This window comes from Carcharhinus amblyrhynchos, unplaced genomic scaffold (genome assembly GCF_965287045.1).
Source record: "Carcharhinus amblyrhynchos unplaced genomic scaffold, sCarAmb.v2.hapA scaffold_51, whole genome shotgun sequence".
Lineage (NCBI taxonomy): Eukaryota > Metazoa > Chordata > Chondrichthyes > Carcharhiniformes > Carcharhinidae > Carcharhinus > Carcharhinus amblyrhynchos.
In genome coordinates, this window is record NW_027649792.1 from 886,941 (window position 1) to 911,636 (window position 24,696).

At 46.3% G+C, this 24,696-nt stretch overlaps 1 protein-coding gene across 1 annotated transcript; it reads right to left on the reverse strand.

The window, feature by feature from the left end:
- Positions 1-5,497: 5,497 nt before the first annotated feature.
- LOC145337498 (putative G-protein coupled receptor 139) lies at positions 5,498-24,626 on the reverse strand. Its single transcript, XM_080182288.1, has 4 exons — positions 24,446-24,626; positions 19,298-20,202; positions 11,828-11,878; positions 5,498-5,617 (listed from the first exon to the last, which is right to left on the reverse strand). Exons 1-4 carry the CDS (start codon positions 24,624-24,626, stop codon positions 5,498-5,500), a joined length of 1,257 nt encoding a protein of 418 aa, XP_080038414.1.
- Positions 24,627-24,696: the final 70 nt, after the last annotated feature.

The following is a 24,696-nucleotide window of genomic DNA, read 5'->3' on the forward strand; positions in this document are numbered from 1 at the left end:
ATGATGAAAGTGTATAAAATGCTGGTTAGACCAGAGCAAGAGCATTGACTGCTGCTCTGGTCATCACACTACAGGAAGGATGTAATTGCACTGGAGACGGTGGAGAGGACATTCACCAGGTTGCTGCCTGGTCTGGAGAATTTCAGCTATGCAGAGAGGCTGGTGAGTCTGGGTTCTTTTATATCTCAGAGCAAAGAAGGCTGGAGGGGGAGTGGCCTGACTGTGGGACTGCTTCCCAGTGGGGGTGTAGTGCCTGATCGTGGGAGTGCTTGAGTGATATGTACAAAATCAGGTGGACAGAAATAGGAAGAAACTTATTCACTTTCCTCGAGGTGTCACTAACCAGAGGAGTGTGGATTCAAGTTAAAGGGCAGATTTCTGTGTGGATTGGAGGAAAAATGTTTCCATCCACAGGGTGCTGGTATCTGCAGCTCACGGATTAAAAGGGTGGTAGAAGCGGGAACAACCACAAGAGGCATTTAGACCAACAATTCAAACACCAGAGCACTCAAGGGTGTGGATCGAGTGCTGGAAAATGGGGATCGGTTGGATAGGTGTTTGATGACCAGTGCAGAAATAAGGGGCTGAAGGGCCTCATTTTGCGCTGTTAAAACTCGATGACTGTTGGACAACCCTCTAAGCAGTGGCCCCATCAGTTGGAGCTCTCACAGATCTTGGTGGGATACCGAACACACACCAAACCTACGTGGTTGCACATGCGTAATTTGCAGCCAGCAGTGAGCTGCCTGGTCTGAGAGAGACATCTGTCAGCCCTCTGCTGCTGCAGCTAATTTCAACACAGTAGCTACCCCCAGATAATCCGAGGCCCATAGCTCTACGTGAGCAGCCCCCGAACAAATCTAACACCCATCCTGCCACCACCACTCGGACCAATCATCCCTCTGCCCCCACACCAATTGCATGCAAACAGGCAGCAGCTCCCCCCTCCATCCCCCCTCAGCCAAAGATCACATGCAGAGTGGACATCCTACCCCCAAAAGCTCTGTGCCGAGTGGCCACAAAGACTGACCTACCTCACCAACCGCGTGCAGTGTGTCAGCAGGACCCGCTACACCCCAAGAATCACGTGCTCAGTGGCAAAAGGGCTACGGTCCCTACACCACCAATCGCATGCACAGTGGGATTGGGCCACCCTCCCTACTGGATCGCCCCCCCCGCCCCCAAAGGTCCAACCGCCTTCAGGCCCCGCCCCTCCCTCTGGTTCCACCCCTGCCAGCCATGGCCCCACTATCTTTAGGTCCCGTCCTTGTAGACCTCACCATCTTAGGCCCCGCCCTCTTGGTGGGTAGTGCCAGATGGGCCCTGTGCAAGGGGCACCTACCTTTGCCCTCGACGCTGTCCTGAATGGCGTTTGGTTCTACCAACGAGATCATCACCACTTGTGCTTTTACATGTGGGCCAGCTGTTTTCCTCACCAGACGCACCGTCTCCTGGTGAGGCTGCAAAGGCAAGTGTGCCGCACACTTGCAACCCAGGCTCGCTAATTTTATTTAAGTTTGTTTCAAAAAAAAATTCAATAATTTATTCAGCCTCTTGCCAGAAATGGGTGGGAGACGGAATCCGCCGCAGATCCATTGCCGGTGAGGTCGCAAGAAGCTAGAAATTCGGCGTGGACCTGTGTTCTCGGCTGCTACAAAGTTTTACTTGCTCACTCCACCAAAAATGGGCAGGGAGTAGTTGGAAACCACCCCTCCTCCCCACTCCTGTGTGTGTGTGTGTGTGCGCGTGTGTGTGTGAGCAAGAGAGTATCGTATGAATGTTCCTTAGTGTCCGTTGCTCTGGATGTTACAGCAATTTTGGTTCTTCTTGAATTTGTGTGTGAGTGGGAGTAAGTGCTTAAATCTGATTACTTCCATCAGCACGTGTGTGTATTTATATATCTGCTCTTGGGTGTGTCTGTGTGTTTGTGTTCCTCTGACTGTAAGAGAGTTTGTGGTGGCACAGTGGTTAGCACTGCTGCCTCACAGTGCCATGAGACTCGGGTTTGGTTGCCAGCTTGGCCATTATCTGTGTGGATAAAGCATATGCTCCCTACTACAAGGTTAATGTAAACCTGCTCGTGTCACTGCTGAATAAACATTAAACTTTACAAACCATGTGGTTTCTCTGTGAGTTCATGCTTTGCACATATCATCATTAAAATGGAGTCTACAGCATTGTAACTGGGTGGATGATTAGCAGTGAACTGCTGTTACATATAGAGGCTAAAACAGATTCTGTCTCAACCTTTTGTTCACAATGGAATCATGTTGTATGTCACATGTCTGTGGAAAGTCAAAGCACACAGAAGACATCCCAGCCCATGGGTCCTGAGACAATTGTCTGTGGCTGAAAGAAATGATAACTGGATACAGAGATTCAACAGAAACAGCAAGAGCAGCAAACCGAGTACAGTAAATGACAAGAATATCAATACAGCCTTTCTGGAATTAGGAACTGGACATAGGGAGCGGGACTTTACAGCCTCACTCTTCCCGAAGCTGCAAAATCCCAACCGACGTCAACAGAACACCCCATGTTCCGCCCCTCGCCTGCTCCGATCCCCGTGGTGACCGGGTCGATACAATTCAAGCCAAGGACTTACCCGGAACACCAACAATCGCCAGAAGGGGATAGTAAATGCATTGAATTGCGTACAGTAGATACTGAATCCAAATAGCCAAACTTAACTTCCAATCATCTGCAGTCAACAGAGAAATCCAAGTGAATAAACTCCTGTCCTTGGTTGGAACATTCCAATCCATTGTCCTCACATTCTGATCCATTGTTGTAACATTCCAGTCGAGTGTTTCCACATTCTGATCCATTGTTGGAAGATTCCAATCCATTGTTCCCATATTCTCTTCCATTATTGGAAGGTTCCAATCCATTCCTCCCAGATTCTGATCTCCTCGCCCTCCCTCTGTTTCTCTACAGCCGCTGATCTCTGTTTGTGTCGGAGTTGCCGCTCCCTGCTGGCTCAGTGGGACAACGCATTGAACGGAATCCCTTATTAATAGAAGAGGGAAAACCTCCAGGCACACTAATCCAATCCAGGGAGACTCACTTTAATTACAGTCACTAAACAAACAGTTTCACTTAACCCCTTTCAAACCAACAGTTTTTAACACGCAAAGTAGAAAATTTGCAGCCTTAGGTGGGGTGTTGAGGGTCAGGGAGGAATGGAAAGTTGGAAATAATGGAGGGTCAGACTGTAAATCTTCCAGTATTCATTCGATATAACAGAGGTCCCTCTGCTGGCATTCATTTCCAGAGGGCTAGAATATATAAGCAGGGGTGTATTACTGAGTTTTTATACGATACTGGTCAGACCACATTTAGGTTATTATGAGTCATTTTGGACTTCACATCTAAGGAAGGATGTGCTGGCCTTCGGGTGATCCAGAGGAGGTTCTCGAAAATGATCTGGAGAATGAAAGACTTAACGCATGAAGAGCGTCTGAGGACTCTGGGTCTGTACTCAATGGAGATTAGAAGGGCGAGGAGGGGGAGCTCATTCAAACAGGCAGAATAATTAAAGGCCTGAATAGAGTGGACATGGGAAAGATGATTCCATTACTACGAGAGATGAGGGCCGAGGGAACACCCTCAGAGGAAATTAACAGCCCTTTAGAACTGTGATGTGGAGATGCCAGCATTGGACTGTGGTGGACATGGTAGGACGTCTCACAACACCAATTGCCCTGATGAAGAAGCAGTGTTCTAAAAGCATAAGATTCCAAATGAGCGTCTTGGACCTTAACCTGGTGGTGTGAGACTTCCTATTTCAAAACTGTAATGAGGAACTCAATGGGCCAAACAGCATCATTCTGCTCCTGTAGCTTATTGTCATCATGGTTGTTAGTTCTGGATGAGGTTAACATTACTCAGGTCTGATATAGACTGCTAAACCCAGGCTGTTGTCGATCTTGTGTACAGCTTATGTATGAAACAACATTTGTAAATCAAAATCACATAAATCAATCTCTCAGTGCAGCTCAATCCGAGCAAGAGAATTCAGATAGATCCATCTCTCAGTGTTATGTACTGTACAGTCTGAACAAGAGGCTTCAGATAGAACTAACTCTTAGTGTTGTGTACCGTACAATCTGAGGCTTCGGATAGATCTATCTCTCAGTGTTATTTTTAGAACAATCTGAGCATGAGGCTTTACACAAAATTCTTTCAGTGTTACGTACAGAACAATTTTATCAAGAGGCTTCACATCCAGCTTTCTCAGCATTTTCTACTGAGAGGTTGTTGGGAGGCAAGAGTGAGTTGGGGAGACAGTGGGAGAAAGTCACCGGGACACCTAAACAGAGTCAGCAGCACCTCAGGAGAGTGTGAGATGGGGGCACTGGGCCACTGGGAAACTGGGACTGGCAGTCAGCCCCTTGAGGAGAGTGTGAAAGGGGGGCACTGAGACACCGGGACAGAGAAGGCAGCACCATGGGGAGACGTGAGAGGGGGGCAGTGGGGCAGACAAGCGGCACCTTGGGGAAAGTGTGAGAGGGGGACACTGGGACAGATAGGCAGCAACCTGAGGTGAGTGTGAGAGGGGGACATGGAGAATTCAAGCTACTGGTAGAGTTTTGCAGCACTGGGACCGAGACTGTTTCTTGAATGTCCTGTGGTACTGAGGATTCTCTTCAATATCGACTCCACAGTCAGGTTTCAGGAAACACAAATCTTTATTCTGTCTGTTCACACAACACTCCAAATATTGACTGCCCACTCTGGGAGGATCCCAACAGCTCACCCCATACCTGAGCTCACATGGTCCACACAACGCCAGGGACCGGCATTTCAATTCCACCTTGGATCACTGTCTGTGCGGAGTTTGCACGTTTACTCCTGTGCCTGCGTGTGTATCCACTCAGTGTTCCAGTTCGCTCCCTGAATCGAAAGGCATGCTGGTTAGGTGTTTTTTTTTTCCATGCTAAATTCTCCCTTGGTGTTCTCAAACAGGAGCTGGAATGTGGCAACTAACCGATTTTTACAGTTACTCATTGTAGTGTCGATGTAAGCCTGCTGTGGCAATGGTAAATAAGCTTGATTTGTTTACTTTCAATGTCCCCTTTCAGGGGCTGCCCTGTGCCACACTTCAAAATATTATCCAGCTCCTGCTTGATCATGCTGCCAGTCTTGGAGCCCAGGCTCGGCCAGACCAGCAAGTGAGTGTACATCATTTTCCATTTCGTAGAATCCTTTGAATGCAGCAGGAGGCCATTCGGCCATTGGGCCTGCACCCACAAGTTTCCCACCCAGGCCAAATTCCTGTCAATCCATATATATTTACCCTGCTAACCACTCTGACCAATGGACAATTGATTGAGCCAATTCAACCTATCTCGCACATTGGGAGGAATCTGGAACATCCGAAAGAAACCCATGCAAACACAAGGAGAATGTGCAAAATCCACACAGACAGTGACCCAAGCTGACCCAATTTATCCCAGGTCTCTGGTGCTATGAGAGAGCAGCGCGAGCCATTGTGTCACCATGCTGACATATGTGTGATCCTCTCCTCTGCAGAGTCCCCAGTGACAAAGCAGTAGATCATCACTTTATTCGCTTGACTGACGCAGAGCTCAGCTGAAGTCCTGAAGTTGAAGGTCTGTCAAAGTTACAGAGCAGGCTTAAAAGAAAACATTCTAGAAACAAAGAGATCATTCCACCCCTCTAACTTGCTCTGCCCTTTAATAAGGTTGTGGCTTAAAATAGGTGGAGGACACTGATAGACTCGCGCCATTGTCTGGAAGACATGCTGGTTTGGGGCATTGGTCATGCTAAATTATCCCTCAGTAAACCCGAACAGGCTATCAGAGTGTGGTGACTAGGGGATTTTCACAGTAATTTCATTGTAGTGTTAATATAAGCCTATTTGTGATGCTACTGAAATGAACTTAAACTTAAACCAGTCAGTCAGTGGTTTAACTTCAAAATTGGTTAAAACTTTCATCAGTCAGTCAGACTGCAATTTGTCTGTGCTGGTAATGAGTAACTGGAGGCAGCTCAATAAATGACCAGTCCTGTTGTCAGTCGGGTACTAAATAATAGGAGTGAGGGAGGCTGCTTGGCAGAGAGGAGAAGCGGGTTGATGGAAGTTGTTTTATTTGTTCAGGAATTGAAGTGTTGTTGCTAGGGGATAATTCACCACTCCCTTGACCTGCTTCCTGAACTTGGACTGAGTCACTCCATAAATAATAATGTGTGTGCAATAACTCAAATTCTGAACCATGGATCCAACTTGTGAAAATGAATATTCAGGAATATTCAGGAATTGTGAACAGTTCCTGTTATGTTATAGTATAAGAAATCTGTAACATACAGTGACCATAGGGGAATGAAGCTGTCATATTATGACAGGAGTAAAATCACAGATTTCTTTCTGCTCTCCATCTCTGGGTTACTGCGATTCACCCCTCCATCCCCTTACTCTGACCACTCTGTCCCTTCTGGACTCCATTCATCATTAAATTATGTTGAACAGTCAGGGCATTAATCAACAGAATGGTTTAAACAAATTGGATCAATAGCATAAAAATCGTATCAAGCCAGTTAATTCCCACCCATTCGGATCTGTGTAATACCTTGGTTTAAAAGTACAGAACCACGGTAAATTGATAATTATCTCTTCAGTTTCCAAGGCAAAGTTACAAGGAGATGTTTTTAAAACAGAGCAGGATGCTGGTTGTTCCCAGAATGGCCACCTCAGTTTTCCTAGAGCAATATATGTTTTTCAGCTGCTGGGAACAGATGGCTATACATTGGTTAAAGGAGAAACTGACAGTGAACCAGACTGATCTGTGTGTGGCTACACTATTCAGGGTGGTGAGAACACTACACAAAGTGGTGATATGGAGGAAACTAGGCATTCATTATGATCATGGCTGATCATAAACTTTAACATCATGATTCCGCCCCCCACTTCCTCCATATCCCTTGGTCACTTCAGCCCCAACTGCTATGTATAAATTCTTCCTGAAATCTCCAAAGGTTTCAGCCTCAATTATTTTCTGTGGTAATGAAGTCCATAGATTATCTGAGTGAACAAATTACACCTCACCTCATTTCTAAAATATTGACCCTTTATTTTCAAACTATGGCACTAGTGCTCAACTCCGTCACCATCATGAACATTCCTTCTGAATCTGCCCTGTCTAAACATATTAGAATTTTCTCAGTTTCACTGAGGTTCCATCTCACCCTTCTAATTTCCAATGAATGGAATTCTAAGTGGCTTAGTCTCTCTTCTCATCACAGATCCACCATCCCAGGAATAAGAATGGTAAACAATCACTGTGCAGCCTCTACAGCAGATATATATTCCTCCTCAAATGACACCAAAACTACAAAGAATATTCCAGGTGTGGCCTCACAAATGTCCTGTTCAATTGGAGTAAAACATATTTGTTCATGTACTCAAATCCGCTTGCTATGAAAGCCAAGATGCCATTTGCCTTGTTTACTGCCTGTTATACATGCGCACTTACTTTCAATGACGATGCACATAGATACCAAGTTCTCACTGATTGTTCGCCCTTCTCAATTTAAGTTCATTCAGATAATAAACTGTCTTCTTATTATTGCTAACAAAGTGGAAAACCTCACATTTATCCACATTACACGGCAACTGCCATGCATATGCCCACACACACAGCCTGTTATATTGAAACATGCCTGCATGGTTCTCACAGCTTACCCTCCCACCTGAATTTGCATCATCTGTGAATTTGGACACAACACATTTAATTCCCTATGCCAAAACATTCATATATAATGTGAACAGTTTGGGTTCGAGCACAGATCCCTGCAATACGACACTGTCTACCAGTCAGACAAAGACTCATTTCTACCAACACGTTGTTTTCTCTCTGTTAGCCAGCTCTCTATCCAAATCAAGGCATTATCTGCAACGCATACTCAACATCGCAGTCTGTTACATCAGACCTTACTGAAAGACTCCTGAATGTCTAAATAAAGCACTGGTTCTCCTCACTGAACTCTACTAGTCACATCCTCCAAGGATTCCAATAGATTCTTCAAACAAGATTTCACCTCTGTATATCCATGCTGACTTTGTCTGACTTTAACGCTGCCTTCCAAATGCTGAGTTATGATATCCTTGAAAACAGGCTCTAGCAACTTCACCAATACTGATGTTACGTTCACAGGGAACAGTATATCATATTACTGAACGTATCTCGGCAAAATCGTGACATGTAGATCAGTCACTGAGTAACAGCATAGAGCAGCTGACACATAGATTTTGACAACTACACTTCCCATGAATCCCAATAACTCCAGGTGGTATATTTTCTTCACCATTTGAAATTCCAGATACATTTTCAGCGTGAAGTAATGTGCTCCTTCACTCTGCAGGTACTCTCTGTTTTATCTGCATGGTGATACATTCCCAAAGACTTTCACATATACCCTGTGGTATCCCCTCTGGGATACTGGCTTTGCAAAATCGCTCATCTTTGAGTTTCTTCAAATCAGCAAACACGTGGCAACTTTGATTGACGTTGTGGAACATATTTATTACTGAGATTGAGTTGCTGTCTTTCAAAGAATGGATATTGCTGATTACATTGATTAATTTGTAATATTAGAGGCTGTGTTACACACCAAAGTTACTGACATCTAAAACACAATTCTCAAAATCCCACGGCTCAGTGTTGTCTTTCACCTGTCTGTGACCTTTCAATCATTCAATTCCAAATGTTAGAGGATATCTCCAGGCTGTTCCACTCTATCCCGGGATGTAGTTACCATCCTTAACTCTGGAAATCCACAGAATCCATCCCAGTCCTATAATTGTGACTCCAATTTCAGATTTAATCTGTTAAGAATTCAGAAACGTGCACCACAACAACTGAATCTATCCCCTCCAGCTCCATTTTCCCCAGCAACCCAGAGAAGATGTCCTGACCCGGGGCACCAGTCAGGCAACACAGCCTTGGGGACTCTCCATGCTGGCCACAGAGGAAAGTGTATATTCCTCCTGTCGAACTATCCCCATTTACAACAACATTTCCCTTTCCTCCTCCCTCTTGAATGGCTCCCTGAACCACAGTGCTATGGTTAAGTTGCTCAACCTCCTTGCAGCCCTCATCCACGTCCGCAAAGGTCACACATCTGTTCCTTTCATCATTTGAAGGACATGGGTGTCCCTGGCTGGCCAGCATTTATTGCATGTCCCTCGTTGCCCTTTGAGGGCATTGAGAGTCAACAACATTGATGTGGCTCTGGTGTCACATGTAGGCCAGACCAGGTCAGGGCGGCAGGTCTCATTCCTTAAAAGGACATTAGTGAACCAAACAGTTTTCTGGATTAATAGTCGAGTGACAATACCATTCGTTCATCATCTACACTGAGACAAGCCCAAGGGCTGAGCCTCCTTCAACACTACCTACCAAGACTTGCTTGGAGTCACACTCTCCTGTCCCTGATCACTCACCAAATGTGATGTAGTTATTCTTTGGGATGTGAACACCTCCTGAAACACAGTGTCTCGCTAACTCTCCGCTCCCTAGTGTGCCACAGCGTTCAAAGCTCAGACTCCACCTCATCAAATCTGAATTGGTCTTCCTCGAGCAACCAACATTTCCTACAGATGTGTACACTAGCAAACACAAATGGGACCGCAAGCTCCCACATCATGCAAGTGCAACACATTACCTGGACCTGCCTTTGTATTTTATCTACGTTTTCTATGTTTTTAATCTTGTTGTAATTTTCTACTTTAAGCTATGTTCTCAATAAACGTCACAGAAAGTATCCCACCAGCAAAAATCTAAACCTGCTTGAATCTGTAAGGATGGGAAAAGGACATTTCTTTCATTCATTTTTGGGAAACAGAGTTCTCAGGATAGCCAGCATTAATTGCCCATCCTGAGTTGATGTTGGAGAGCGGTTGGGAGTTAAACACATTGCTGTGACTGTGGAGCCACATGTAGGCCAGACCAGGCAAGGATGGCAGATTTCCTTCCCTGAATGATATGAGTGAACCAGGTGAGTTTTCTCAACAATCAACAATAATTTTATGGTCATCAGCAGATTTTTCATTCCAGATATTTTTTATTGAGTTCGAATTTCACCAGCTGCCATGTTGGGATTCGAGCCCAGGTTCCCAATGCATTAAAAATATTGGGATCTTTCCTGATGCTATGACATCAGCAAGGAGCTGCTCAGAAAATTCCCTCAGTGTTCCTTCCGAGGACTGACTCACCAATCAGCTGCTTCCATTGGTCCCACAACATTTTCTGAACATTTAATGTCTGGCCGACACCTGCTCACACTGGACCTGATGGGAAGGCAGTAAGCGACACAAGACAGAGCAATACATCTCCAGCCACTTCCCTAAACTCCCACACTTACCCCAACTCTCAGAGTTTCACTCTTTGTAGCTTGCACTCTGTGGGCAGATTTAACAGGCCCAGTTTGGAAGTTTATATTTGTGCCTGAACCTGTTTGAAGCCATTGCACCCCTTCCCATCTAGGTCTGAGTAACCGCCGAGGGCTGACCACCTTGGAAACCTTTTCTGAAGTTTCAATTCTCCATTCGGTTCCTCCTGCTCAGAACTCCCACTCACTTGACGAATGGACAGCCTGTTCCAAAAGCTTGTGGCGTTTGCTGCGAATAAACTTGTTGGACTTTAAGCTGGCGTTGTGAGACTTATTTCTTCTTTGATTAACTCATCCAGTTACGGGACCCATTCTGAATCTGCACCTCCCATTAGCAGGAACGTTGACTCTATGAATGGACTGGCACTTTCCACGTACAGCTGCATCTGTGTCCGTCCTGGCTATTTGCAAGTGCAAAGAGTAGTGACTGGTTATAGTTCCCCTTGTTGATATCACCAATACTGACCCACCTCTGCAAATATCTGTATCCATACCTGGCCACCAGACACGGCAACTGAGAGGATTTTAAGTTTGTCACTCCTGGGCGGCCGTGGTAAGTTTCAGCCAGGATGGGATAGTGAACCTGGCTCAGGACGACACTCTTGAAATCCATGGCAGTGTGCCACCTTTCGCAGTTAGCTGCTCTCTGCCACTACAATATGTGTACAATTCAGTCTGGAACGGCCGTTTGGACACCCACATCAGCACTAGCTGCTTCCAATTATTGGGGACTGGGTAATTTTGCATCCACAGCCGAATATAATTGGCAGCCATTCAGAGAATTTCAAAAAAAGGGTCACGGTTACCATCTCTTCCATCGGGGGTACAACTGTCTGTTAATCGTAGTCAACTCAAGGCATCTGCCTGAATGTTTCGGCCTCCTGGAGGGTGTTCCAACTGATACTAGTTGGCAGACACTCATAAAACCCACAGCTGGATTTGGGCCAATGTTATGGGCTGCACCATCATGCAGGTACTTCTGGAATTTCCTTGTCCAAACTATCACCGTAGATAAGGCGTCACAGTGGTTAGCACGGCTGCCTCACAACACCAGAGACCTGGGTTCAATTCCTGGCTTGGGTCATTGTCTGTGCAGAATCTGCACATTCTCGCTGTATCTGCATGGGTTTCCTCTGGTTGCTGCAGTTTCCTCCCACAGTCTGGGAGACTTGCTTGTTTAGGTGCATTGCCCATGCTCAGTTCTCCCTCAGTTTACCCAAAAAAGCATCAGAGTGTGATGACTAGACAATGTTTACAGTAATTTAGTTGCAGTGTTAGTGTAAACCTACATTTGACACTTTATAAATGTTAAACTCCTTCTGAGTGTAAGCTGTTGAATATCGCTGGGAATCCTCAGCTAGCTGTTAATTTAGGTGCAGGTCAATAAGTTCACAATTGGAAACAAGAATCCTACTGCCAGCTTTGAATTGTCGTCCTCAATCTGTGGGATTGGGTATTTATCCAGCTGCGAGAAACAGTTTACAGCTTATTTAAAATTTCCCAGTCAAAGTCTTGTTTATTCATTCTTGAGACTTGGGTGTTCTGGCCAGCCAGCATTTATTGCCCATCCCCAGTTGCCCTTGCTGAGAGGGCAATGAAGTGTCCTGATCATGTAAGGGCGACAGATTTCCTTCCCTGGGACATTGGTGAACCAGTTTTTTTTTTCCCAAAAATCGACAATAGTTTTCTGGTCACCAGCAGATTCTGAATTCCAGATATAATTATTTTAATCCCACCATCTGCCATGATGAGATTGGAACCCGTGCGCCCAAAACATTAGCTGAGTTTCTGTATTAATAGTCTAGTGATAAAACCATCAGTCCATCATACCCACATCCTGAGTATACAGACCCTGATTTCCAGTAACCTAGATACACCATTCGTCTGCAGACCTCCCGGATTGGATAGCATTAATTGGCTCAGTCAGGGAATTCATATTCCAATATGTCCAACTGATGGTTATCATAAAAGTCACTAAATAAATCTCTCTGTCGCTTTCTGTCTTCCTGTGCATCTCTCTGTCTCTGTCTCTCTATATATATTGTTCTGTGCCTCTTATTGTCTCCCTGCTTCTCCCTCTTTCTCTCCCTCTATACCCTCTACTTCTGTCTCTCCTGCTCCCTTTTAATCTCACTCTCCTTGTCCCGCTCTGTCTCCATGTCCCTCTCCCTCTCTGTCTCTGTCCCACTTTTCTTATCTCTCTCTCTATGCCTTGCTCTGCCTTTTGCTCTTGTTGTGTCCATTGTATGTGTTCAGTCTCATTCTTCTCCATTTGTTCCCGTGCTCTCTCTCTGTCTGTTTCTCTCTTCCTCTGACTATTTATCTCTGCCCTCCTTTCTGTCTCCCATTCCGTCTTACTTGCCCTTTCAAAGAAAGAAAGAACAAAGAACAAAATCAGCCCAGGAAACAGGCCCTTCGGCCCAACGAGCCCGCGCCGCCATCTCAACACCACCAGTCCCCCTCTCTACCATGACCCCTATCTAATGTTTTATGGCCATCCAGATTGAGGGAAACTGATTTCGGGACAATTTATTCCTGCCAATCAGCCTAACAGCACATCTTTGGGGTGTGGGAGGAAACCGGAGCACCCTGAGCAAACCCACGCAAGCACGGGGAGAATGCGCAAACTCCCACAGACACTGGCCCAAATCCATGTGTCTGTGCAGCAATCAGCGATAGTCACTGAGCTGTCATCTTGCCCAGTATCTTGTCCAGTTTAGGCACACACTAACGACATGAAGCACTAGGCCAATCTCGAACAACCAAGAGCAGCCCCAGTACGACCCATCGCGTGTATGCCCCTCTATGGACACGAGGTGGACCAACTTAAAATCTGTGAATGAAAGAGAAAAAAAACGTTATTATCATACTATACCCATTTACATTGCCAGGGACGCCCCAATGCTAAAGACCCTTATTTAAAAAGTTCTCCTATATCCACCCATCTCCAACTCAGTCATGTGCCTGTCTAAGTTACTCTTAAAGGACTCTAGCCTGTTTGCCTCCACCACCTTACTTGGCAGAGCATCCCATACCCCCAAAACCCTCTGTGTGAATAACCTCCCTCTAATATCTGTGTGGTACCGCTCCCCCCTCACCTTAAGTCCATGGCCCCTTGTCCTACGTGTCTCTATTATAGGAAATAGCTTACCTCTGTTTACTCTATCTATACCCTTCATAATCTTATATACCTCTATTAGATCCCCCCACAGTCAACGTCTTTAAAGGGAAAAGAGCCCCAATTTCTTCAATCTTTCCTCATACCCCAGTCCTTCCATACCAGGCAACATCCTGGTAAACCTCCTCTGCACTCTCTCCAGAGTCTCCACGTCCTTCCGGTAGTAAGACAACCAGAACTGGACGCAGTACTCCAAATGTGGCCGAACCAATGTTCTGTACAACTGCAACATTGGACTCCAGCTCTTATATTCTATACCCCTTCCTTTATATATATATACATATATATATATATATATATATATATGCGGCCGCACTTGGAGTACTGTGTGCAGTTCAGGTCCACACATTACAGGAAGGATGTGGAGGCTTTGGAGAGGGTGCAGAGGAGGTTTACCAGGATGTTGCCTGGTATGGAGGGGAGGTCATATGAGGAGAGACTGAGGGATTTGGGGTTGTTTTCGCTGGAAAGAAGGAGGCTAAGAGGGGACCTTATTGAAACATATAAGATGATTAGAGGTTTAGATAGGGTGGATAGTGATAGCCTTTTTCCTCGGATGGAGAATGCTAGCACGAGGGGGCATGGCTTTAAATTAAGGGGTGGTAGTTATAGGACGGATGTCAGGGGTAGGTTCTTTACCCAGAGGGTGGTGAGGGATTGGAATGCCCTGCCTGCTGCGGTTGTAAATGCGCCTAGTTTGGGGGCGTTTAAGAGATCTGTGGATAGGTTTATGGACGAAAAGGGATTGGTTTAGATTAGTGGGTCAGTGGTTTTTTTTTAAAAAAACTGGTCGGCGCAACATCGTGGGCCGAAGGGCCTGTTCTGCGCTGTAATGTTCTATGTTCTATGTTCTATAAAGGCTAACATACCATAGGCTTTCTTCACCACACTCTCCACTTGCACTGCCACCTTCAAAGACTTGTGCACTTGCACCCCCACATCTCGCTGTGACTCTATGCTCCTTACGGGCTTACTCTTTATCATATAACTCCCCCCTACCTTATTGCGGCCAAAATGCATCACCTCACATTTATCCAGACTAAACTCTATTTGCCACGTATCTGCCCAATCAACCAGCCTATCAATATCCCGCTGTATTGCCAGACACTGCTCCTCACTGCCTGCCAATCCAGCCATCTTGGTGTCATCAGCAAATTTGCTGATCACACCACCTACCCCCTCTTCCAAATCATTTATATGCACTACAAAGAGAAGAGGTCCCATTACCGAGCCCTGCGGCACACCGCTAGTGACAGACCTCCAGCTAGAAAAAGACCCCTCCACAATTACTCTCTGACTCCTCTTTGCAAGCCTGTTCTCTACCCATCTAGATACCTGACTACATATCCCATGAGCTTTAATCTTCTGTATCAGCCTACCATGAGGGACTTTGTCAAACGCCTTACTGAAATCCATATAGGCGACATCAACCGTTTTTGTCACCTCCTCAAAGAATTCTACCAGATTCCTAAGGCAAGACTTCCCCTTGACAAAACCATGCTGCGTATCCTTAATCAGATCGCAATGCTCCAAGTGCGCATACATCCTATCCCTAAGAATCCTCTCCATCAACTTACTACCACTGACGTTAAGCTCACCGGTCTATAGTTACCCAGGTATCCCTCCTACCCTTTTTAAACAACGGTACCACGTTCGCTATCCTCCAGTCCTCTGGGACCTCACCTGTGTCCAAAGAAGAGACAAAAATTTGCGTCAGAGGCCCAGCAATCTCATCCCTCGCCTCTCTAAGCAGCCTAGCATAAATGCAATCAGGCCTCAGAGATTTATCAGTTTTAATGCCCTCTAAAAGCCCTAACACTTCTTCCCTCGTAATAGAACATAGAACATAGAACACTACAGCACAAACAGGCCCTTCGGCCCACAAGTTGCGCCGACCACATCACCTACCAACCTACAGACCTATCTATAACCCTCAATCTCATTAAACCCCATATACTCATCCAGAAGTCTTTTAAAAGACCCCAGCGAGTTCGCCTCCACCACCACTGACGGCAGCCGATTCCATTCACTCACCACCCTCTGAGTGAAAAACTTACCCCTAACATCACTTCTGAACCTCCCTCCCCGCACCTTAAATCTGTGTCCTCTCGTAGCGACCATTTCAAACCGGGGAAATAGCCTCTGAGAGTCCACCCTATCTATTCCTCTCAACATTTTGTAAACTTCTATCAGGTCGCCTCTCAACCTTCGTCTCTCCAGGGAAAAGAGTCCCAGCTCCCTCAACCTAACTTCATAAGGCATGCCTCCCAGTCCAGGCAACATCCTTGTAAATCTCCTCTGCACCCTTTCAATAGCTTCTACATCTTTCCTATAGTGAGGCGACCAGAACTGCGCACAATACTCCAAATGAGGCCTGACAAGGGTCTTATAAAGTTCCAGCATTACCTCCCGACTCCTAAACTCAATCCCTCGATTAATGAAGGCCAGTACACCATACGCCTTCTTGACCACCTCCTCCACCTGCGAGGCCGATTTAAGAGTCCTGTGGACCCGGACCCCAAGATCCTTCTGCTCCTCAACACTACTCAGACTTCTGCCCTTAATAGTGTACTCGTTCATCCCGTTGGTTCTGCCAAAATGGACGACAACACATTTATCCGCGTTGAAGTCCATCTGCCACTTCACCGCCCAGTCCTGCATCCTATCTATGTCCTGCTGTAATCAATAGATCTTTCAATTGGTCTACCGCTCCCTCAATGACCGTACTAGACATCAAGCCCCTCTCCTTCGTGAATACCGACGCAAAGTATTCATTCAGGATCTCCCCTATTCCCTCTGCCTCTAAGCACAATTCCCCACGTTTGTCCCTGAGAGGACCGATTTTACCCCTAACCACCCTTTTGTTCTTAAGATAACAGTAAAACGCCTTTGGGTTCTCCTTCACCCTACCTGCCAAAGCCATCTCATGCCCTCTTTGCTCTCCTAACTCCCCGTTTGAGATCCCTCCTGCTCTCTCTGTATTCCTCCAACGCTGTCTCCGTTCCCAGCTGCTTAGACCTGACATACGCCTCTCGTTTCTTCCTAACCAGGTCTTCTATATCTCTAGTAATCCACGGTCCCCTAATCCTACCGTTCCCATCCTTTCTCCTAACCGGCACATGTCCCTCCTGCACCTTTTGCAGTTTTCCCTTGAAAGACTCCCACATGCCTAACGTGGTCTTGCCTTCCTACAGCCTGTCCCAGTCTGTGTCCCTAAGCTCCTGCCTAATCCGGCTGTATGTAGCCTTCCCCCAATTTAGCACCCTCCCCTTAGGACAGCTCTCATCTTTTTCCATTCGTATCCTAAAGTAGATGGAGTTGTGGTCACTGTTAGCCACATGTTCACCCACCGCAACCTCAACCACCTGACCCGGCTCATTTCCCAGAACTAAATCCAGTATCGCCCCCTGTCTAGTCGGGCTATCTACATACTGTTGCAAGGATCCTTCCAATACACATCTTACAAATTCCTCCCCATCAGACCCCCCCAGCTCTCGGCACCTTCCAATCCACCCCAGGGAGATTAAAATCTCCCACTACAACAACCCTATTCTTCCTACACTTATCCAAAATGTCCCTACATATACCCTCTTCCACTGCCCGCGGGCTATCGGGCGGCCTATAGTACACTCCTAGCATAGTAATGGCCCCCTTCCTGTTCCTCAACTCCACCCACAAAGACTCAATTTCCAACCCCTCCATGTTATCCTCCCTCTGCACCGCTGTGATCCATTCCCTAAGAGTGCCACTCCCCATCCTCTTTTCAACCCTCCCCTATCACGCCTAAAACACTTATACCCTGGAACATTTAGCTGCCAGTCCTGCCCCTCCTTTAACCACGTCTCTGTCACTGCCACCACATCTAAATTCCTCGCGAACATCAAGGCCCTAAGTTCATCTGACTTTCCCGTCACACTCCTCTCATTAAAACAGATGCACCAAAGACCCTCAGTCCCTCTCGGATCCTCCTTCTCCTGGGGGATTTCCCTATCAACTAGACTTACCCTGACATCCAACTCACTCCCAGTGCCTGAGCTGTCTCCCTCCTCCCCACCCCCCCTCCATACTAGTTTAAACCCTGCCTAAACACTCCAGCCAACCTCCCAGCTAAAATATGTGTCCCCTTCCCATTTAAGTGTTCCCTATTTCCTCATATACAAGTGCCCTTCCTTTGCAAAGACTTCCCAATGGTCAATAAAACTAAAACCCTCAGTCCTGCACCAATCCCTCAGCCACGCATTCAGCTGTAGGATCTCATTATTCTTACCCCTGCTATTGCTGGGCACTGGCAGGAGCCCAGAGATCGCCACCCTGGAGGCCCTACACTTCAGCCTGGCCCCCAACTCCCTGAACTGCGTACGTATTTCCCCCCTACTCTTCCTTCCTATGTCCCTCTCTCCTACATGTATAATTACATCCGCCTGGGTCCCTTTGCCCTTCAAGACTTCCTCTACCCTCTCCGACACATCCTGTACCCCAGCTCCAGGGAGGCAGACCGCCATCCTGGAGTCTCGCTTTTGCCCACAGAACCGCCTATCAATTCCTCTAACCCTCCTGTCCCCCAGCACTATCTCACATCCAGCCCCCTTCCTTCCCTCTGAGGCATTTTCCTCTTCCCCTCGTGCCCTTTCCACCTCAGTTGGTGCCTCACCCCTGCTACCTTGAGAGACTACCCCCGGCGTAGCCGTTGTAACATTACTCCTCATCTTTTTCCCCTTCCTAACTGTAACCCACCCATCCCCCCCTCCTTGACTCTGGGATCCCCTCTTGAATCTGGTTCCTATTCATTCATGCCTCATTCTCCCCTCACTAAAAATAAATCCTCCAGCCTCAGCTCCAGTTGCCTAACCCGGGCCCTCAAACGCTGCAACTCCAGACATTTGGTGCAGATGTGGACTCGCCGGAGATGCTGTGTCTCCAGGAACTCCCACATCTTGCACCTTACACAGCTGACACGTCTCCCCATGGTCCCTGCCATTTATTTGACTACCCTCAGACCTGTGGACACACTTTGAAAATCTTGACCAGTAACTCACCTTGCCTAACCCTGTCTCGCCTAAGCCCTGTGAGCCAAAGCCCTTGCAGTACTCACTCAGCACCCACCTCACTCTGATGCCCACTCCCAACGCTGCCCGCTATCTACTGTGGCCTTGTTTTTATACTCCCTCACTCCCTTCCCAACAGCCCTTGCGCCTCGGACCCTCTATGGAAAGCACAAAGGGAAAAAACCCACAACCCAGCAAGTAATTTAAAAATAAACACAGAACACTCACAGTTTACACTCCCCAGGCACCAGCACACTGCTCCAGAGAACAATTTTCCTTCCATATTACATCTTCCCATGTATGTCCTGTCCCCTTTTCTCATTCCCTGTCCATCAGCCTTGCCATTTCCCCCTCCATCCCTATTTCTTTCACTCTGAGAGAATCTCTCTCTCTCTCTGTCCTTTATCTCTGTTTGTCTCTCTCTGTCTGTCTGTTTCTTTCCCTCTATCTGTTCAAAACTATTTCAAATCCTGTCTCTCTTCATGGCTTTGTGCCCTTCACTCCCTCTATCTATCTTTGTCTCTCTATCACTCTCACTTTTGCTTTCACTGCCGCCCCTCTCTCTCTCTATCTGTTACTCTTTCTGTCTTTGTGAGGCTGTTTGTTGTTTAGAGTTTGAATGTCCAATAGGAAGAGTCAGGGATCTTGTAGTTGCATTTACTTCTGAGGCTGTAATGAGATGAATAATTGCAGTAAAGGGATATTTGAGCAGAATTATTAGCTGCTGTCTGAAGAGAGTCTGTGTCACAGCGTAAATGACAGTGTTTGTACAACAACTCAAGAGTTGCAGCATGAAACCCAATTCCAGAACAAAACTTTCTAACCATACCGACTTATAGCCCAAATACTCCATCCGACTCCATATTGTATAAACCATTAACATTGACCATAACAGCATGAAATTGGCTGAGATAACAAACAGTAAAATGATGGATTTCCTTCGACTCTCCATCTCTGGGTCTCTGGGATTCTCACCACTGTTGTGACACCGGAGTCTCCTGCGGGCTCTGCTGCTCACTAAAATGTGTCTGACAGTGAAAGCATTCAGCAGCAGAATCAGGACGAATGGGACACACGGTGTTAAAATGAAGTGGAGGAACTCAATTATTCCCCAGACCAGAGATTTCACAACATCCCATGAGACATCACAAAACCAGGGATTGTTCACCAGCCGATATCCATTTAAAAACATAAAATACCAGAAAATGTTCTTTAAACAGCTCAGCACCGTCACTGTTCCCAGAACCACAGACGCTGATTTCTCAGTGCAATATTTACTTTTCAGCTTGGGGCAGCAAATGGCCACAAATCGATCAAAGGTGAAAGTGACGGTGAACCAGACAGAACAGTCAGTGGCTGCGTAAAGCAGGACGGCGTGGATGTTACACACAGGAACCAACACCAGGAAATAAAACTGTTCCCAATAAACTATGGGAATGTGTCTCAATGTAAGGTCAAGGATAACGACCAGCAGATCCCCCACCGACATGGCCACCAGGTAACTAGTAACACATTTGGACAGACCACAGTTTCTGTTTGTCAGTGTCACAATTGTGATTATGTTCACTGTTAGGAAGGAAGATTAAGATTAAAATTAGACATCATTCAGAGGAAGATGTGACCATTTAGACTGAGGATAGGTGAAAATAAAAACAATGTCCACACATACAAAATAACTTTTTTTAAAAATCCAGCTCGTTTTTTGGAGTGTAAGGTGAAAGAGGAGCATCCAGAAGAAACCCACACAGACACAGGGAGAATCTCCAAACTCCACACAATAAATGACCCAAACCAGGAATTGAACCCAGGTCCCGGACACTGTGAGTCAGCAGTGCCAACTACAGTGTCACCATGCTGCACCATGGCGACAACACAATGGTATACATTTGGGAGAGAGTTTTCAGAGGAGTTCACAACACTGATCCTCACTCAGCTACATGGAAATAGCCCTTCTACCTTGTGGGGGAATTTGGAGGGTAAGAAGGCTGAGGGAGTAAACCCTGACAGATATCCCTGTAGATGGTAATCAGTCAGACAGCTTACTGACAACCCCTGCAGCAGAACTGGTACCAAACAGTGTTGGTTCACCCTTGCCTCTGACTCATACTAACACTTGACAGAGGGAGATCCCGATGCCTTGACAGCACAGAATCTCTATTGCATTTACCCTGGGCTGTACCCTGGAGAGGAGACCACAGCATTGTTGCCAAATTAGTACAACACAAGAAGAAATGGTAATTTCACACTCGGTTGGCACAGGACACAACTGCCAGGGTTTGCTTTCAAGTGTTTGAGAAAACTTCAGTGTTCAGTGAATAGTGACCGTCCATAATTCCCAGTGGGTTTGCTGCTGCCCCACTGTGGTCTACTGGACCAGTGAAGGTCAGTGAGTCCTCTCTTGGCAGGAAGGTTGACAATCTGTGCACCTGGTAAGAAAAACTCAACAAAGGCCATTACCAAAGAAAAACCAAGCAGCCTGCCACAATGACAATCATCCAGTGAGAATGATATCCAATAATATGAAAGACATCAAAAGGTTCGTCATGGCACGAATCAATTCCAGCCTCCCAGATTGCCTTGATCCACTACAGTTCATCTACCTCCTCAACAGGTCCACACACACCATCTCCCTGGCCCAACAGTCAACCCTGTAACACAGACTCATGTTTATCGAGTGCAGCTCAACCTTCAACACCATTATTCCCACTAAACTCACGTCCAAATGCATGGCCTGGGGCTCGGCTTCTCCCTCTGCAGTTGGATCCTGAACTTATAACCCACAAACAGCAATAAATAAGGAGAGGCAACAACACCTCTTCCACAATCATCCTCAACAGCGGTGCCCCGCAATACTGTGTCCTCAGCCCCTTATGGTATTCCTTACACGCCGATGACTGTGTGGCCAAGATCCACTCCAACGCAATTTACACGTTTTCTGATGACCCCAACGTAGTGGGTCGGATCCGAAACAATGATGAGACTGAGAACAGGGAAGAGTTGGAGAATCAGGTGAACTGTTGCGACCACAATCATCTTTTCCTCAATGTCAACAAAGCAAATCAACTTCAGGAGGTATCATGGAGTATATGCCCCTATCTACATCAATGGGTTGAAGTTGAAATGGTCTAGAGCTTCAGGTTTTAGGGTTCAGATCACCAGTAACTTTTTGTGCCCTTCCATGATGACGCTATAGTTAAGAAAGCCAATGAACGCCTCTATTTTCTCAGAGGTCTAATGACATTTGGCAGGTCGGCTACGACTCTCACCCACTTTTACAGATGCATCATAGATAATGTTGTAGCTTGGTGTGGCTCATGCTCTGTCCCAGACTGCAACAAACTTCAAACTTGGTGAATGCAGACCAGTCTATCACTCAAATCAATCTCCCACTCATCAACTCTGTCTAAGCTTCTCGATGCCTCGCAAAATCAGCCAGCATAATTAGGGAATAATGCACCATGGATATATACTTATCCCACTAGTTCCATTAGAGATTAAAAAAAGCATGCCAACCAACTCATAGAAAAACTACAGTGCAGAACGGGGCCATTGATCCATCGACAATCCCAGCCAGATCCTATCCCCGAAGTCCCACATGTGTACCCTGCTAATCCCCCTAACATACGTATCACGGGACGCTAATTGGTAATTTAGCATGGCCAATCAAGCAAATGTTGGACTATGGGTGGAAGTCGGAGCATCCGGAGGAAACTGACACAGAGAATTCCACACAGACATTGATCCAAGCTAGGAATTGAACTCATGTCCTTGGAGGCATGAAACAGGAGTGCTAACCATGGTGCCACCATGCTGATGACTCAACAACAGCTTCTTCTTGCTGCCAGCAGGCGTTTGAATGGACCTATATGGCATTAAGTTGATCTTTTCCTCCACCCTACCTATAACTGCATTACATTCTACACTCTCTTATTCTCTATCCTCTGTCTGTAGAACACTCAACAAACAATCCTTTTCACCGTATACTAATATATATGACAACAATAAGACAAATCAATTCAAATCATACCAAACCAAATCAGTCTTTCACATCTCAAGCTGGAACATCAGTACGATGTGTCCTGGCCTTACCAATGAACTTACGCAGATTGATGACGTGCACAGGATTGCTGTGATCGAGATAAATTTACAAGGGTCAATGTGACACTGGGGAGCTGCGAGAAACTGGACCTCCTCAATGTGAAGAATGCTTTCCAGAGAAACACAACACATTCTTGTAACAGGAGAAATCCCAACAGGCAATGTGTGAGAATGGAGCTGGTTTCAAAGTAAACAAAAAATCATCACTGGTGATGATGGAATCCCGGGATCCCTGATGCTGTGAGGCAGCTGTGCTAAACATTGTGCTCTACTGCCATCCTACAAGGTGTCCTGGAGACATCCAAGATCACGCCCAAGACGGCATCATCACTATGTCCATGACTGGAAATCATGATGGTTGGAAATCAATCTGAGGGATTGAATTAATCTCCACTTTGAGAGGTAAGGGTTGATGAATAATAGTCAGCATGGCTTTGTCAAGTAGAGATCATGTCTAGAATTTGCTTGAATATATTTAGGAGGTGACTGCAGAAGTAGATGAGGGAAGTGCAGTCGATGTAGTCTAAATGGACTTCAGAGAAGAATTCCCTCATGGGAGACTGAAACAGAAAGTAAAAGCCGATTGGATCGAGGGCAATTTGGTAAATTACATTCAAAATCGGCTGAGTGGCAGGAGGCAGAGGGTGATGGTTGAATGTTGCTTTTGTGACTGCAAGCCTGTGTCCAGTGGGATTACACATGGATCGATGCTGGATCCCTTGCTGTTTGTATTGTACATTGGTGGTCGAGACATGAATGCGTGAGGTATGAGCAGAACTTTCACAGGCACCGACCACAATCCCACCCGGCCCGATCCCCATAAAAATCTTCATTTAGACAGACAGATTGGGGCGGCACAGTAGCACAGTGGTTAGCATTGCTGCTTCAGAGCTCCAGGGTCCTGGGTTCGATTCCCGGCTCGGGTCACTGTCTGTATGCAGTTTGCACATTCTCCTAGTGTCTGCATGGGTTTCCTCCCACAGTCCAAAGGTGTGCAGGTTAGGTTGATTGGCCATGGTAAATTGACCGTACAACCGTAGGTTAGAGGATTAGTGGGTAAAATATGGAGGGATATGGGGGTAGGGCCTGGGTGGGATTGTGGTCGGTGCAGACTTGATGGGCCGAATGGCTTCTTTGTGTACTGTAGAGTTTCTATGATTTCTATGACTTGCAGCTGTGTTCCCAACCATGTACCAAACCTATGTGGTTGCAAATACACAATTCAGATACACACGTGAGATCTTGCTGTAAACAATAAAAATGGATTCTGCAGCCTGCTGACTGGGTGGGTGATAAGCAGTGAACTGCTATATGTTATATGTCGAGGGTAAAATGGATTCTGTCTCAATCTTTTACTCATGAAGGAATAGTGTTTGATGTCACATGTCTATGAAAAGTCCCAGCACACAGAAGACATCCCAGCCCATGGGCCCTGAGACAATTGTCAGTGGCTGAAAGAAATAATAACTGGACACAGAGATTCAACAGAAAGAAGAGCAGCAAACCGAGTACAGTAAATGACAGGGAAATCAACACAGTTAAACAGCCTTTCTAGCAAGAGAAACTGGACACAGGGGAGGGGACTTTACAGCCTCACTCTCCCCAAAGCTGCAAAATCCCTCCCATGTTTAACAGACCCTCCCACGCTCTGCCCCTCGCCTGCTCCGAATCCCTGGTGGTCAGGCCGGTAAAAGTCCAGCCAGGGACTTACCCGGAACACCAACAATAGCCAGGAGGGGATAGTAAAAGCATTGAATCACGTGCAGTAGATATCGAATCCGACCAAATAATGTTATCCGGAAGCCATCTTCAGTAAACCAAGAAATCCAGTATGATAAACTCCTCTCCTTGGTTGGAACATCAAAATCCATTGTTCCCAGATTCTGATCCATTGTGGAAACATTCCTATTGATTGTTCCCAGATTCAGATGCATTGTTGGGAGATTCCAATCCACTGCTCCC